This window comes from Pleurodeles waltl, chromosome 12 (genome assembly GCF_031143425.1).
Source record: "Pleurodeles waltl isolate 20211129_DDA chromosome 12, aPleWal1.hap1.20221129, whole genome shotgun sequence".
Classification (NCBI taxonomy): Eukaryota; Metazoa; Chordata; class Amphibia; order Caudata; family Salamandridae; genus Pleurodeles; species Pleurodeles waltl.
Window position 1 is genome coordinate 431,117,915 of NC_090451.1, and position 14,206 is coordinate 431,132,120.

General features: G+C 44.0%; 1 protein-coding gene across 1 annotated transcript; it reads left to right on the plus strand.

Moving 5' to 3' along the window:
- The first annotated feature begins 1,868 nt into the window (after nt 1-1,868).
- Nucleotides 1,869-11,690, plus strand: LOC138267738 (protein phosphatase 1 regulatory subunit 3E-like). Its single transcript, XM_069216918.1, has one exon. It carries the CDS (start codon nt 3,398-3,400, stop codon nt 4,358-4,360), a length of 963 nt encoding a protein of 320 aa, XP_069073019.1. The 5' UTR covers nt 1,869-3,397; the 3' UTR covers nt 4,361-11,690.
- The last annotated feature ends 2,516 nt before the right edge of the window (nt 11,691-14,206 follow it).

The following is a 14,206-nucleotide window of genomic DNA, read 5'->3' on the forward strand; positions in this document are numbered from 1 at the left end:
CCCCCCCCCCCCCCCCTCTGAAAACTGTTCCAGTTGACTGCAGTATTTCCCACGGTCCTGCGAAACCGCCGACATCTTGTGACAAGGCCACAGATATATATCGGTGCTTTACACGGCACTTAAAAGAACACAACAGCAATAAGGTTTCTTTCGGTTTGAACTACACTGTTGACTTGTTATAAATACATGTTAGGAATATGCCGATTGTTACCTCCAGCTCCACATGGGATCCATAATTGTTCTTCCTCGATCACTTTACGTACAGCAAAGCTTTAGTTCAGAAGAGAGGGCTGAAGGCAGCTTGAGAGGGCGAACATAAGGAATGGGGGAGTAATAGAAATGGGGGCGCGAAAAGAATGTGTCACTTGTAAGAGGTGGGGGAATTAAGAAATGAGACAAACACGAGAAAGGAGTAAAAGGTTTGACCATTTTTATTAAATTTTCACAGACTTATATTATACAATAACAGCAGTGCTATTAATAAATAGGTCTTTCTGGTACGTGACCGAGGAAGTGGACAGAGACAGAGCGTCGCTGCAGAGTAAAGCCAATAGGTTCATTCACGTGGCATGTACTCACCTTGTTACCCTGTGCTTACTTTTCTTACGGAATTCTGCACCCAACTCTTTTTCTCCCAGAGCCTGCGATTTATTCTTATCTTCCGTTTGAATTACATCTGAATATCCAGGACGGATTCGCACAACAATCAAATCAGTAGTTGGGCTTACTCTAAACTTAGTTGTAGCTTTTTCGTGCATCTCTAGTAGCAAGAGAAGCTTACTTATAAAGGAAAAGCGTTTGTATCACGAAACTTTTTTCCGTGTGTACGCACGTTGAACTCCTGTAAATTCAGGAGTAAACCTCCGCTAAGTTTAAAGTCATCCAACTTTACTCACAAAATATACTTTGGGAATCAGGCCCTGAATTGTATGTGTGATTTACTTATATGAGCTGTGTACAACACAACAACTTGTAGAAAAACACTGAGACCTGCCCCCCTTTCTCCTCCTTGTCTCCGCAGCCTTATGAACTAAAAGAGCAAAGTTGTCAAGTAGGATTATCATTTGTTCGTTCTCCCTTACATAGTAGCAGCTGAATTTGCTCTTCGGGGGAAATTTCTATTTATTTGCTATTACAAAGTATGAAGGGAAACTAAGTGTGAACTACAAAAAAAGGAAGAAACGTTGCTGTACACTTCAGTACCGATTACCGAAGCCAGTCAACCACCGCCGACGATTGTTGAAAAGCGAATTCCCTAATGTTAATTAGTGCAGTAATTGGTTAAGAACCGAAGCCCTGGCTAAAAGTATTATCAGACGGTGACCACAACCACTTCACGTTTGCTGTTGCAGCTTTGACAACTGGGCGTGCCACACTTCAACATTGGGCTAAATTAAGGAAAACAATGTCACTGTATGTCGACTTCACAAAGTTCTACTGCAGGTTCATGCACTGGTGAAATAAAACAAGCAGGCGGGTAAATGTGTGTAGTGAGACAATATATCACGGCACAAACATGCATTAAAATGGGAGCACCAGATTGTAACGCTTCAAAAATACTTTGTTCCTTTTTAAGGCCGACACTGTGAAATGTATCACAAAAATAACACAGAGGATAGGCTGGCCGCTTCCGATTCCAGTCAGGGTGGATAATGAAGCTGTCCTGCTATAAAATGTCAAGGTCTGTGATGTCCCCTAGTGACGGGTATTAATGCACTTCCAGACTCAGTACTGTATGAATGAGCGCTGCTCTTCTGTGTTTGACACGCACACGATTCAATTTGGAGCATAGATTGGGAAACCTCGAACCTAGGAGGGGTTAACTGGAGGGGGCTCGGACTGTGAGGGGCGACGGGTGCCCTGTGTGATCATGAGGCAAAATGACAGGGTTCCTGAGGGCGCAGGAGTAGTGGTGGACGTGATTCCTGCTAAGTGCGTCAGCAGCCAGCAGAGGAGCAGAAGCGTCAGAGCCAAACACGGCAGCCTCCTCGCAGCCTGTTCGTCATCTCTGCACAGTCTGCCGCCGCGCCGACGGAAGCCACGGTCAGAGGGGACAAGCGATAAGGGGCCCGGTGTCCAGAACAGGGAGTCTCAAAACCTGGGCGATGACAGCGCCGGCTACAGAAGGAAAGAACTCTACAGCGTCAAGGAGCACTAGACTGACAAGTATCGAAGCTCTCTCGGCACCGGGAACAGCGGGCACGCATCCTGCTGCAGTGAACAAGAGTGGACATTGGACAGGAGAGGGTGGCCTGTAAACCAGGCTATTTACTCGTCTAAAGGGCGAGAACACTTCAGCACCAAGGAGAGAAGAAGGACTCGGTATGAGGGACGGGCGGCATGAAAGCAGGAAGTCAGCAGCTATGACCGAGAAGCAAGCACCCAACAGCAGCAGAGGCAGTAACCGAGTCAGATGAGGAGCAGAACAAGGAAGAGAGTGACTGGGGGCAGTCACCCGCAGCAGGAGAGCGTCCGGAAGTCTGGCATGCAGCAGCAATAGAGAGACGGGCACCCGCGGCAGGGAGTCTGGCATGCAGCAGCAATAGAGAGACGGGCACCCGCGGCAGGGAGTCTGGCATGCAGCAGCAATAGAGAGACGGGCACCCGCGGCTGTCAGTCTGGCATGCAGCACCTCTAGAGAGACAGGCACCCGCAACAGGAAAGTGACACTGAGCACACTCATGTGTGACAGCGAGGCAGACACCCGAGAGCAGCAAGGCGGGGAGCCCGACAGCAGCACTAGGAATTGTATGCTAGGACACAGCAGGGGAAAAGTGACAGCGATGTAGGCAGACAGTACCAGGGTAGACAAACACGTAGAAACGGGAGTGGGTGAGTTAGACACGCAGCCCTAGGGAGAGTGTAAATCGGAGACGAGCACGTAGCATCAAGAGAGTCAGGCATACAGCAGCACTAAAAAGTGCAAGCAGAAGAAAGGCACGAAGCCGCAAAAGACAGCGAGTTATGCATGCTGCAGCACCGTGGCGACAAATGTAAGGAAAGTCGCAGTGAGTCACATATACAGCATCTCTAGGAAAAGAGAGAGCGCGCCATGTCAGAGTAAGAACTAAGGCGATAGGGCGAGGGAGCAATCTTCTGGTAGTTCTAGGAACACTGGGAGAAGAAAGTCGACAAGCAAACATCAGGGATGGAAGGGCACGCCAGCTGACGCTGCCCTTGAAAGAGTGGAAGACGGAGAAACAGGCCGCATTAGGGGAATCCAGAAACTAGCATCGGGGTGCAGAAGATCCGCACAAGCAGCAGAGAGGGCACCTACTATCAGAAAGGGTGTAGTAGCAGTGCCTTGCATCACAGAGGAGAGCAAAACACAGCCTAGATAGAGCACTGAGGACATAGTGGGCACCGGTTGCAACCAGCCCCAGTGCCTCTCCCTTGCATGGAAAAGTCTGCAGCCATGCCGCCTCCGCCCAGACTCTACCTGCCTCGGAACTTCAGCTGCACCGCCTGCCTGTATGGAAGCCTGGGCGAGCCCTGCAAGGGTGCGGAGGAGCGGGACGATGAGCGCGGATGCAGGGTCCTGCCCCCGTCCCAGCCGGACGAGCCAGACCTGGAAGAAGAGCCCCCGCCGGAGACCAGCGCGGAGCCCGCCTCGGACAAGCCCAGCCGCGGCCGGGAGCCCACGCTGGCCCCGCAGAGCCCAGGCGCCCGACGCAGAGCCAAGTCGCTGCCCACGCCGGGCGAGCGGACGCCGCAGCTGGAGATCGCGGCGGCGCAGAGCCCGTCCCGCCGCAAGAAGGTGCGCTTCGCCGACTCGCTGGGCCTGGAGCTGACCGCCGTTCGCCACTTTTCCGACGCGGAGGCCCCGCGGGTGCCGGCGCACGTCCTGAGCGGCCTGCGGAAGACGCCGAGGCCGCCGGCGCTGGGGGAGCTGAGCGTCCTGCTGCAGGCCCCGGTGCAGTCGGTGCTGCTGGAGCCGCTCTTCCCGCCCACCCCCGGCGCCGACCCCGGCTTCCTGGAGCGCGTGCGGCAGCGGCACCTGTGCCTGGAGAGCCTGCGCACCGACCAGTTCAGCGTCAGCGGCCTGGTGCGCGTGCTCAACGAGTCCTACGAGAAGGCGGTGACCGTGCGCTACAGCCTGGACCGCTGGGCCTCCGCCTCCGAGTGCGCCGCCTCCTACATGCCCGGCTCCAGCGACCGCCAGACCGACCGCTTCAGCTTCAAGCTGGTGACGCCCACGCTGCTGGAGAAGGGCGGCATGCTCGAGTTCGCCATCCGCTACTGCGTGTGCGGGGCGGAGTACTGGGACAACAACGAAGGCCAGAACTACCGGGTGCGCAGCCACCGGCTGCGGGTGTCCCCGCCCCGGGACTGCGATAGCGCCTGGATACATTTCATATAGCACCGCCGAAGCTCTCAAAGGAGAGCGCCTGGAAACGCTTCGAGTGGCCTCTGCACCACTCCGAGGACATATGTGAGGCCGCTTGAAGGCTTCAGAGAAGAGCGCCACCTAGGGGTCGCCTTGTGGCAGCGTTACTTCAGGTAAGGCGCCACGAAGCCTTCAGTGAACTGCGTCTGAGTATAGTTTATATACGGCCGCCTCTGCACCACCCTCACTAAGGACACGTTGGACCTCACTTCATGTAGGCCTCGAGGCGCTTGGAGAGCAGCGCCTGGTTAACTTAATGTCTGTCGGGGGTTAGTCACTGTTGGATGCAGTTCCTAATAGCGCCAGCCGTATATGCATCAGAGAACCATACCTGGATATACTTCATGTGTGTCCATTCAGAGATCTCCAGGGAACAGTGCCTGGATGCGCTTCAGACACGTAATCCTCTGGGACTCCCAGACACTTGTCACATGGAAGTTGTTTGGCCTCGGAAGACAACAACTGGATGCACTGTACACACAAGATCCATCAAAGGCCACCAGAGATAAGGTCCTGCATAACCTTCATAAATAACCTGTTTGAGGCCTAGAGAACAGTGCCTAGATGTATTTAGGTAGTACCCGCCGAAGTACCAGGAGTTACCGCATTTGTACACTTCATAAGGTGCCCACCCAGGGTCCCACCATGGCTGCACCTAGATATGCTTCATACAGCACCTTTCTGAGATACTTCATGCAATATGCCCCCATTCCTACACAGGACAATATCTAGATATACTTCATATAATGCTCGTTCGTGTACCGATCAAAGCAGCACCTTCATATATCTCATAGAGCGATACAGGATATTAGTGTTAGTACCTGCTCCCTTTCCCTAGGCTACATATTATAGTCCTCACTTTTCGTTTAGCACTTTAATATAGTCGGTGAGTTGTAGTGTTGCTTCACACCATGGGATCTGATTGGACTAATGCACCCCGAAAATTGGAAAAAAAAGCTCAAACTGTGTGGTCCCCGATAATATAGAGCAATTTAAAAACGTTTGGCTCATTTACTCCAGACTTTCTGGTAGCCACAGCTAAAGATTAAGACTACTTAAAATAATGCTAAGTGATTGCTTTTCACCTTTGAATAAACGGCAACACTTCATAGATAATAGGCTTTGAATAATTGATGCTTCAGGACTGACTACTTCATGTAAAACCCCACTCAGGCTCAGCCCAAGGATGCAGTTGCTTTAATTCATACACTGGGTTTAGGGTGATGTTCTGTCACCTTAGCATACCTCGGTGTAACTAAATTATAAGAGTGCATCAGTTCTTGGGCCAGTGACCCAGGCTGATGCAAATGGCCACACATTCACTTCAGTTAATCCTGGCCTAAAAATAGGATTTACCAAGTAAAAGAGTTATTCTTAACTGATAATGGTCTAAAAACCACAAACCTCTCTGACTATGATGTCTACTCCCCATATCACAGTACTAGCCTGATGGTGTTGGTCCTCCCCATTTTATTCTATATGTACATCTCACCACAGGACCAATCCACACACCATGAGCCCATGCCACTTGATAGTCGAATCATTCCAGTTAAGAGAAGGAGCTGCAATTGATATTTCTTTTGCATTTTGTATTCGGAAAGCAACATTCTATTTTACAATGTCCTTGGATTTCATTAATGTCCCAGAGTTTCAACTGGAACTTCTTGAATATGACCGAGTCCATATTCTCTTTGGTAGGTCATGCAAAGGGGGGAGACCTAGAAAGGAAACCCAACATATTATGGTTTCTGGAGAACTGACTCATTCTTTATTGTCTTTTTTTTTTTTTACGAAAACGCAATGCAGTTTCCACAGTGATTTTGCTTTCTGTCTCTTTAAGGAATCAGAATTTTCCTTCACAGTGTTTTATTTCCACTGATCCCCCTTGAGGATTTCAAGTGCATCTTTTATTCATATTTCACAAACTCTCTACAGTAGCCCACTGGACGTTCAAAAGGACTCTTTTAAAAATAAATAATGCATTCTGAAAGCAATCATTTAGTTCCCGAAAAACAGTCTTCGATATATTGTCCCCTCAAAGAACACAAGCAATATCTTCTTAATACTTCAAAATGAAGTCTTAGTGGGTGGGGTAGTTACTCTAGAATCTCGAAATGCTGTTTGGATGTTTTGCCTTCTTGCTGCATTTTCCCTTTGCTCTCTCCCCAAGGATTCATCTCTTTCCATGGATGTTAATTGCACTCTTCTCAAAGATTCATCATTTGGAGTCCCGGTGGACAAGCATGATGCTTTCGTAAGCGTCAACGAGTATGGGACTGTGTTCTTCTGAAGAAAAGCAGTTTTTGTGAGAATACTGTAACAAAATTATGTAATTAATTGAAGGGCTGTTTTGAATGCAGTGGCTGCACTTTTTAAAGACAGCTTAACTGAAATGGTCAGGTTTTTAGGTGATATCGCTAGTGCTCCTGGCACAGCTTTGGGTTCAGCGGAGCCCAGCTCTCACGGGCCCTAACCTGCTGTAACTATAGTTCACTGATGCGCTCACCTTCCTAGCACCATTCCTGAGTAACTTTGCATCAATAAGGCTGTTCTTTGATACCTAGCTGCTAGTCCGCACACCTATTGGTGAATCAATAAGAACGTTGAGCATCGTTTCACTAGTTGCTATTTTTGTACCGAAAGTAGATTCTTTGTCTAAAAGGTTAATATATTTTTAAAACCTTATGTAACTTTCTGTTAGGAAAAGTGGCTATATAATACATGAAATTTAGCAAAATGCAGATACCAAATATCTTATTGTCATGGCTCCTGAACCCCAGGCTATAGGTATTTTGCCAGATATCGATATATTGTTTTCTGAAAATGTTGCTCACTTATGCCCAAGAGCATATACATTTTCAAGTTTGTGTTTTTATTTTTAGGTTAAGTAAGTTCTGTGAGTTCGATTATCTGAGCTAATTTGGTCCATGTGTAATGGCGAGGCCTCACTCAAATTGTAGATTAGTTCGAGATTTCACCCACACTTTAAGCCAATAAGATGCTAATTAATCGGGAAAGTGTTGTAGACCTTCAAAAAACAATATCAGACAAAAAGGCAGTGCAAAACCCCGGCTCTGTAGAAATGTGTCAGATTTGTGTACTGTAGTGGTATGTGTGTTCTTCTCTCGTCTTTCAGGGGCTCTGATCATTTGGGCTACAACACAGTGAAGGAGGTAGGTGTTGAGTGATGCCGTGCTTACCTGGTCCTTGTGAAAAAGGTGCTTGGACTGTTCCTTTCAGTGTGCTTCCTGTCATGTGTTTCACCGCTGCTGTAGAGGTTACACAGATCAACACAAATAGTCATCTTGGTGAAGTCTTAGTGGTGTTCCGAGCAAAAATAACAAGCCCTTTCTTGAATCTGCAATGTGCGATGCTGTTCTGTTTAAGGACCACCAAGTATGCGTGAAATTCACTGTCATATACATAGCCTTCATTTTCAAATAAAGTGTCTGTTTAGCCTATTTTAATGCAACCTTAACAAGCAATGCAGGCCTGAGATTGTTAACATTCCTATGATGCGGCCTCAAAGCTTCCGTGAAAATAAAGGTTGACTTCGTACCATTTTATTTTATACAATAGCATACTTGCGACATTATGGACCAACGCTTGTGCTGTACTAGACTGAGAAGCTGTTTTCCTGCATCTATGGTCGTGGATATCCCAGGGTTTCAGATCGATAAGCTCGTTACACTGGCGAGTGCACGCACTTTATTTCAAACCTGTATTTCCTGCACCATCTTCTGGCCTACTAAGACCCGGGAGCGAATACCACAACGAGTAGATAGCGGGACGAAACATGGAGCTCAGTCTTTGAAATGCGACTACAGGCGCATGTTATTCACATCTCATTCTGATAAACCACACGTGCACATCTCTACTCCTGTGCCATCTGCTGTTAAGACGGATCAGAACATTTGCTCTAGGTCATATTTCACTATTTTTACCTCGTTTCTAGAGGCAAATGAAACCTCTGCTGTATTGGTCTAAGAATCCTGTGTATATCACAGGTTGTAGGTTGCACTATTGCAAAATGCTTCTTTCATTTATCACTGGTTATTAATCCATCTGTACATGAAACACATGTCTACAGTTTATATTAAGCATATGAGATGATCTTCAGTCTTACCTTGTTTCTAAAATAGACCTTACACCTATTTTTTTTAAAATGTAAAGTCTCTTCAACCCACTCATTTTTTACCCAATCTTCCATGCCCAATGTGTTTGAGGCATACACCAATGAATGGCCAGAGATACATACAGGTCTAGAGCGCACTGCAGATTTTTGTTCGAGACACAGATCAGTGGTTCTGACACATTCCATGAACTTTTCATGATAACACTGACCACCACCTCATCACCCTGCATCAATCTGGATTATTTTTGTGTTTGTGATCGATTTCTACAAGAAAGTTTGCATAGCACCCAGGTGCATAAACAGTATTGCAGGAATGTTATTCGTATGTTCTGTTGTACATCCGTGTTGCATATTCAGTCTTATTTTCTTTCATACAGTTGATGAGTGAGCATTGGTTTTTTTCTGAATCAACCACAATGTATGTAGAGTTTTTAGCCAACACATGTTTCGTCCTAAAACATATGTGTGTAGACCACAACACACTCTCAAGGTACAGGCCGCTGCCCTGGTGTTTCCAGCCAATACCACTCACTTGGGCGAGTTGTAATATTTGTGGCCACTGTATAAAACAAGTGTAGTCAATGAAACACTACACCGGAGGAAGATGATTTTTGGGATTGCATGTAAATTATATGAAGAACGCATTAAGGTCATTATTGATAACAGCAGAGAGTACAATGAATTGACAAGTGATAGATTTAGAGGGTTAATAGTTTGAAGGCTTAGGACGAATTGCGTGTTGGTTAAAAATTGTACTAACACTGGGTAATTTTGCTAAAACCAATGCTCATCCATCAAGTGTGAAAGAAAATCAGAATCTTTATGGAGTTCCGATGGACGATGGAACATATGAATATAATTATTGAAGGACTTTAACTACTTATTCTGTTTGTGCTGTGCAACCTATTTTGTTAAGAATCTGTTTGTTTACCTGGTGAACTCATTGGCAACTTTTGGTAACAGATTCCCTTACCACAAGTATCACCCGTTTAATCGGAATTAAGTCTTGTTTTGCTTTTAATATACTTTGGGATGTGTGTTCATCTTTTACCTTTAGTTACCTTTTTGGAATAGTATCTAGAAATGTGACTGCTTTTAGCGTCTACATCAGTTGGTATGTGTACTCTACACTTTAGTGAGTGAGATGATAAGACCAATACATATCACTAGAAAAACATTTTACTTTTAAACGCAAGTGCAGCAGAGAGTTCACAAAGCAGATATTCTCTTCTTCTAGATAGTGCAAGGCAGTACAATGTTGCTCTTTCACTTTCTTGATAATTTGCACTTGCTATTAGGATTTTAGAACTCGATGGGAATGTGTACCCAAAGTTTCTCTCAGGGTAGATTATTTTCTTTAAGAACAATAGATAGTTTGTTAATCTTTCACACACGTTTTTCACACACATTCAAAAATGCTTATTTAGGTAAACTTTATAAGAAATTCTTGGTATGTGTTTTACTTAACTTTCACTAGTGGAACCGAATTGTCTCAATTTTTAAAATCTCCACTCTAAGCTAAGGAGAAGGGCTCCCAGATACTTATTGATGGTACTGGAGTAAGAATGCTAGATGCAAAACCATCAGCCCTATTCCACCCTTTGCAAAACCTGGGATCCCCCACCCCTTTGGATAATATTCTGATTGTAAATCAGGATTTTAAAATTTGTAATGCAGATTACAAAATGTTTTGTTACATGGTGGTTACCATGATACTGTATAGATGGAAATTTACTTGAGTCATTATTGTCAGTGTTTTTGGTGGTAAGGTGCCACCATTTTTTTCTCACAAAATGCAATGGAGTGAATTATGATTTTGGTGGTCACACTAAGGAGCATTTCAAAAAGGTGATGGCAGATCTAAGTGGCACTTTAAATCATTTATTGGCAATGCCACACTAATTTGACTAATTGTGAATGGTAAAGTGGTTTCACCATGTGAAAAATGTTGATCCATGGATGGATTTTCTTGAGTCATCTTTGAGACAAATTTGTTTTGTCTCATGGAAATTATGATTAGTAGTCCAGAAAGCTAAAATGAGAATACTTGTTCTGTAAATCCACAAATCTCTTCCTCATCCTTATGAGGAAAAAACTTGACAAGATGAGTAAATGTATACTAACAACAGTAGCTGCAGGCTGCCAATTGATTACCCCTAGCACTAACTGCAGCTTCACACAGATTTCTAATGAATAGCTAAAGTGCTAACATTCTAAATTCATGACAAACGTCACACTTGAACGCCATGTTGTTAAAATAGAATCTGTTGAATTGAAAGCATTTCCTCCAGCAAAAGATTCAGTAAATAAGTACAATGCGGTTGTTAAATGTACTGTGTAATGGTAATTCATAAATGAAAGCAGATATTTCCACAAATGTGAAGAGAATAGAGTTTTAGTTATTTATTGCATAATATATTTTTTAATTCCTTAAAGGCAGCTAATGGCAAAGAAGCTTCCCTACATTCTTTCCACATCTGTTTCCTAAAACTGTTCATTCTGTATGTTGCTTAATATCACCTTGATTTTAAAAATAGTAATATATTGGTAGACAAAGCAGGTTTTTTAGTCTTCCGTTTTAATACTCAAGAGTAGATTTTTAAAGGGACAGCAAGTACATGAAAGTGAACTGGTTTCTTATTTTTCCATGTTAAGTAAAAATGAAATGATAAAACATTTAAATATATGTATGTAATGTCGAGAAAAATGTGTCTGCTTACCTGTCTTATAAATGACCACATTCAAGGTTAATGTATTCTTAAAAAGCAATGTTCTTAATTGTAATAAGGTTATTTAACTTTATAGCAGAACAACTTGCTGCATGGTTGGCGAACTGACAAGATAGACACAACTTTGAATAGTGAGCATCCATCTCTAGCGCATACCAAAAATAACTCTATTGTGAACATTAAATTGCATTTTAGCTCATTCTGTGGTGCTGTTTTGCACTTCCAAGTACAGTGATGACTACCTATGTGGCTGTTTACACTTAAACATTCAATATTGTGCTGACTTTGATTGTTAACTACAGAAGATGCTTATGGTTTGAAAATATTGATTGCTAGTATGTAGTTATAAGTTTACACACTGCCACTTTCCTAATTTGAAGTGCCACTGGACAAGCAAGGAGCAGACTATTTAATAAAAAGAAGCAAATAATTTCTTACATCCACAGGCTTTTCTCTTATGTGCTTACAGGATCAATGAAACAACTATTTTAAAACAACGAATAGGAAGTAGTGTGAAAAACATTGGTGTTTTATAGACCAGACAATAGCTATGTCGCAAATCTAGAAAGCAGCTGGGCTACCACAAAAACATCATCCGTGGGGCCTACATTTCTCCCCTATCCCCAGGGACACCCTTGCCACCTGAGAAGGGTAACAATCAAAACCTTTTCCCCTCCACCAGTGCCTACCACAGGCAACTTGGCTCTCTCCCCAGCTGCAACAGGAGATACCATCAGTGCATGGCAGAAAGCAGTCTATAAAATAATTGGAGAGTCTTACAACCAAAAAGGTCCTTATGCCTTCAAACAGATAAAGAAGGCCTTTGGCATTAAAGAGGGAGAGAGTGTGAAACACCTCCATATTAGACACTAGATTGCACAGGCCTCTATCATTCTGTACGCTAGTACACCCATGTTGACATTTGAGAAGTGACATTTTGCAAATGATTGCTTTCGAACATTTGCATATTTCTCACACACAAGATGCAGTTAGGCAAATCCCCAGCACAGAGATGAAATGTGGAATTGGGTCACTCGCTTACAGAAACAGGATGGTCACTTATCTTTTATAGAATATGGGGGACAGCCACAAGTGCCGGGCAGAGAAGGTACGCTCTAAACCACACTATATTGGAACTATACACCTGTAGGGGTAAATACATGGAAGCCTCGAAGCCTTTGCAGTGCTGGAGGGGGTGCAAACGGGTTGTTACTTTGCAGTATTTACTTTGGGACAACAAAAAGGTAAAAGATACTGACAGGCTATGTAAACTGACCCCACAATTTCACTCATACAGAGTTTTGCACCCCCTTCTCCACCCCAACAAGCAAACATATCTATTGCATTTTCCCAGGGAGGAAGCAATTACAATTACTCTGTGTGCCTGTAGACATACTATCACAGCTCTGTGAGGCACTGAGAGAGTGCCTGAACCCCATAGCTGACTTTTTAAGATGTGAGAGTTGTTGAGCATGGAAAAACGTTCCTTAGCACTTGACCAAAGGGAGGAACAATTTGATGAAATATGGACATCCTGCGTAACATTTCTGGGAGAGAAATTTAAGGGACTGTCATGCATCAGATTCCTTAAAATACTATGGATCACAGTTAGACAGGGTGCGCTCAAGTATAGGGAACCTGATGGTAGTTCAACAAAAAGTGCAGGCAGAGGCAATTGAGACCCACGATGGACGGGAGTACAAAGGGAGTCTGAGACTGGTTAATCACGTGGAGCAAATCTCTACATAAATCGCTTTTGACAGGCAGGAAGTGAAGGGGTGAGCGATGGGGGCGTTTGTTGCAATTTGTTTCCCCACCAGCAACGATTAGTAGATGGGAGTATGTGTACTAAATTATCTACACTAAATAAAAAAATAGAACCATAAAACACAAAAAACGGACTTGAATTTAACAGCTAAAACCTTTTCACAGACTGATAACACTTCAAATATGTTTCCAGATATTTCTTTATTTCTAGATCTTGTAGAAGCAGAATTAACAATTTCTTATGCATATCCAGCCTCGTGCACATGAAAGTGTAGGATTCTAAAGCTGTATTGTCCAGCATTGTTTGTACATGTTTTTGAGGGGAAAAAAGTATACGGGGAAGCCGATTCTGCTGAACCTTTTCTCAAGCTTTTTGTGCCACAAAGAATGACTTTCGCTAGGCTAACAAAACTAACCTGGTGAATACCCATCCAGATTGGTTTTCCCCTGACCTCTCTACCTCTTATTGTTTTTCTTCTATTTTATTGTGGGAACTCTCTCACTTTCTCTTCCTTAAACCCCCTTTCTGTCTCCTCCTTGCCACACCCCATCTACTGAAAAGCAGTGTTGCCCATTTTCCTTCTTTCCCACATTATTTTCGTCGGAGCCCACTACTCATTACCTATTTACTTTTGCTGCTCTTCTCTTTTTTCCACACCATGGGCCTCTCCTTCTTTCTGTCTCGGCACGGTAAATATAGAGGAAAGAGAACTGCAGCCCCCGTTTTTCCACATACAGTTCCCGGTGTTTCGTGTCACTTGTAAGAGTATTCCTTATTTATTTAATACAGCAACAGAATACGAAGCATTTCGGCTAGCTCCTTGTTCACCATGAAACTGCGTGCCCCGCAAATAAATTTAAATACAGCTAATAATAGTGCAACAATGGCATAAAGAGGGGACTATCTAAATCCTAATTTTCACCACTGTAGACATAAAAGAAACATATCGCTCTTGCGCTTGATTCATAGTATGAAGAAACTACTGATAGGCAATAATATAGCTGGCACTTAGCTCAGTAAAATATAAGTGGATGAATTTCAGCATTCTTTTTTTGTTGTTAATCTTAGGTTTATACTATTGCAACATCTAACTATAACGTCATTTTAACCTTTGTTTATTTCGCTGAAAATGTTTATATATGTGTGTGGAATGTTTTGAAGTGATCCATCAAGTGGGGGCCAAGAAA